At 55.3% G+C, this 3276-nt stretch overlaps 1 protein-coding gene across 1 annotated transcript in view; it reads right to left on the bottom strand.

The window, feature by feature from the left end:
* The window catches only part of TMEM222 (transmembrane protein 222), an 8182-nt gene extending 4906 nt beyond the window's left edge, over window positions 1-3276 (bottom strand). Inside the window, exon 1 of the mRNA XM_010003700.1 lies at window positions 3230-3276. Coding sequence (XP_010002002.1) covers window positions 3230-3276 — 47 coding nt within the window. The remainder of the gene's footprint in view (window positions 1-3229) is intronic.

The raw sequence follows: 3276 nt of genomic DNA, 5'->3' as shown, positions 1-3276 counted from the left end.
TCGCTCGGTGCAGAAGGGCCTGGGGGTGTTTCCCAGCTCCTCCCGGCTGGTTCCTTCCCCCCCTCCACACGCACCTGCTGCAGCTCGGGCAGGGGCAGCAGGTCCGTGAGCTGCTCCCGTGCCCAGGTGAGGACCCGGCTCAGCCGCAGGGAGCAGAGCCCCTCAGGAAAGCACAGCAGTGGGAACAGCCACCAGCCCCCCTGCAGGGGCAGGAACAGCATTTACAGAGAGGAATCAGGTTAGAAAAAATAACCACGGCTTTATTGGGAAGTTTCGATTCAAAACTACACGAGGGAGCTGAAGAACAAATGACGTGTTTATTCCAGGTTTCCACCCACCACAAGAGTGACAACTCGCTGGACTAGTGGGAAGCACAGGGAGGACGTTCCTCGCCCCAGCGCGGGGATGTTCTGCCCAACATCCAGCCCCACTCTCCTCTTCACCTCCTTCCGTGTTTTCCCTGGAAGCTGCTCGTTTCCTCCTCACACAGACCTTGAGCTGCACTTCCCCAGGTCCCCAGCACAGTGTGGGTGGCACACGGCACAACGCCCAGGGGTTCTGCTAATGAAACAGTCTTGGCCCCTTCCAAGGTGGGATTTCTCCTCCCTCCTTGGTCAGGTTCTTCCTCCCCTGGAGCTCCAGCACTGCCAAGCCCAGCACCCTGCTCAAAGGAGGTGCTGGCTTTTTAATTAGCAAACCCTGTTAATTGCCAGAGCAGCATTCATAACAGTCATCACCAACTTCCACCTTCCCTCCTGAAAGATCTCTCCTTCATCCAAGACTTATCCCTACACCTTCTGCTTCCCACCAGCCCACTCAAGAAGGAGGCCAAATCCAGCCTCCCACACTGACCCACTTTCTCCCTGCTCTGGGGACAGAACAGCCCTCACACCCCACTGGATTTGATTCCAGCTGGAAAGCCCAAGGAATGGGAAACCCCCACCTGCAGCAGAGGCACCTCAGAGGGGCCAGCAGCTGCCAGAATGGCAGGAGGAGGGTTGGCTAACAGTCCAGTGGAGAGGTGGCCCAACCACCCTCCAGACACAGGAACTTCTCTACAAGGCCCCAGGCTTTGACACAACTAGCTTAGCAAGCAGCTGCAGACTATGTTTCCTCACGTCTACCAAACCCTTCAAGAGATCATGTCCCATCCCACCCCCATTTCCTAGCCTAGACCATGGTTTAGGACAGGCCTGACTGTCCCAGCTGCTTCCCAGGCAGCAGAACCATCCACCAAGGAGCGTGGGCAACATCTCACCATGACCACACTCCTCAGGATCTGCTGGGGAGGGAACTCCCAAAACAGTCCCCCCCCCAAAAAAAAGAGACATCTGAGGAAAGACAGACACCCTGGAGAGCAAAGCCACCCCTTGGTGCTTGGGTTTCCAACAGACACCTCCTAGTTTGGGATGGAAGATGCAGACCCAGGTTGGAGGTGTTTCTGTGAACACTTCTTTTGTGCCATGAAGAAATAAAAAGATTTGGTTTGTTCCAGCCTGACAGAAACATCAGAGATGGTTACAAATCTAGGAAGAGGGGCCAATGTTGACAGCAGTGAACGTGGGCCTGGCACGTCTCGGGGATTAGGCAGAGGATTTGCTCTTCCAGCTCTTGCCTGGGAGGCTGCTAAGCAGCATTATCACCAGGGACCAGCTCCCCTGGCAGAGCCAGGCAGCAAGGACAGTGTGACAACCCCAGCAGGACACATCTCCCTGCATCCCCACCCTCCCTTCCCATTTCCAACAGCTTGATTCCCTCCTGGAATCAACCAGTGGAGCAAACACTGGTTTCTTGTGGGTTGTTTTTTTTTCCCCCAGGCTGGATTAAAAAAAATAATAATAAATCAATACTCCTGGACTGCAGAGCTTTCCTTTGTGTTTGTCAGGCTCTCCAGCCCCAGCTCTGCACTGGCAGCAAAGGGGTGAGCTGTAGCTGACAGCAGGGTCTTCCTGGTGACAACTGGAAAGCTGCTGCTGTTCTACTGCTATTGATCTAAGCAGAATACAAAACACCTGAAGTCAGCAGGGAAAATAGCTGCAGTTGGAAAAGAAACTGCAGGGAGGGGGTAGGGGGGGAGCAGGTAAGAAGTTTTCCATGCATAAAATTAAAGGCTGGGCTTCTTCTTGCAGCTCTCCTGCCTGCTGACAATACTGGATCAATGGAGAGAGCAGGGATGCTGTTTTGTAAGCTCTCTTTTGATGAGAAACAAAAGGTTTCACTCCTGCTCCTGCCAGCACCTTCCACTGATGGCTCCTCTCTCCCATGGCAGCTCTACCTCCCTCCCATCAGCCCAAAACATCCTCAGGACAAGGATGTTTGCCTGCTCACTGCAGGTGCCAGGACATCACTCGAACCCTGGAGACAAGGAGACCTTCTGAGAGGAGAGCCCATCTGCTCTGGGAAAGGACCAGCCCAGCCCACACACACCAGTTTGGGTCTGTCCGTGGCTACCACAGGAGCTCAGCCTGGAAGGGATTCAGTTCCCTCCCCTTTCTACCTGGGCTCCTCTCTGAGCCTGAAAGAAGCAGGCACCCAGCCAGCTCCTGTTCCTTGGGAACCTTCCCTGTTGTGACAGCTCAAACATTCCAGGGACTGGCAGAACCAAACCACTCAAGGAAGAAGATCCCCTCCCCCTCCTGACATTGACAGCCCAGGCAGCACAGCGTGCTGGGGACTCTTAAAATGTCACCGAGGCACAGGCTGACGGAGGGCACACCAAGGCGTCCTTCCCCCGCCCTGGAGGTGCTGCTGGGCTGGGTTGTTCTGCCTCTCTGCGCTTCCTTCCCTGTGCTCTGTGCCTGCTGCAAGCTGACAGCCTCTGGTGGCCCAGCCTGAGCCAGGGGAGTCACTCTCCTCTCTCTGGATGTTGGTGCTGCTCAGGGGAGCAGGAACAGGGAGCAGGAACAACCACAGGCTCTGTCCGCTCATCCCTCAGCCACTCAAACCCCTCAGCTTTAACCTTCAGGGCTTTTCTGCTTCCCTGGCACTTGAAAGCTGCATTTCCTTCTCTCTCCCTCCCCAGTCCACACAGCCAATCCCACAAGGCAACTTTGCTGTTTAAAGGAAAAGCCACCAATGTCTCAGGGACAAGGAGCACAAGACAGAAGAGCTCCAAGTGCAGGTCAGGGTGGTTCCCCAGCTCTGGAATCCACCTTCTCTCCCTGCCAGTTCCCCAGCAGCCTCCTGCAGCAGCAAGGCCTGAACGAGCTACAAGAAGCACACCACTCACAGGACCAAATTCCTCCCTGCAACAAAGAGCAGGCAGTTTTCTGCCAT

The sequence above is a fragment of the Chaetura pelagica genome, unplaced genomic scaffold (assembly GCF_000747805.2).
Source record: "Chaetura pelagica isolate M959 unplaced genomic scaffold, ChaPel_1.0 scaffold698, whole genome shotgun sequence".
NCBI classification, from domain to species: Eukaryota; Metazoa; Chordata; class Aves; order Apodiformes; family Apodidae; genus Chaetura; species Chaetura pelagica.
The sequence above is the reverse complement of the archived record's forward strand: the minus strand, read 5'-3'. Positions and strand labels throughout refer to the sequence as shown.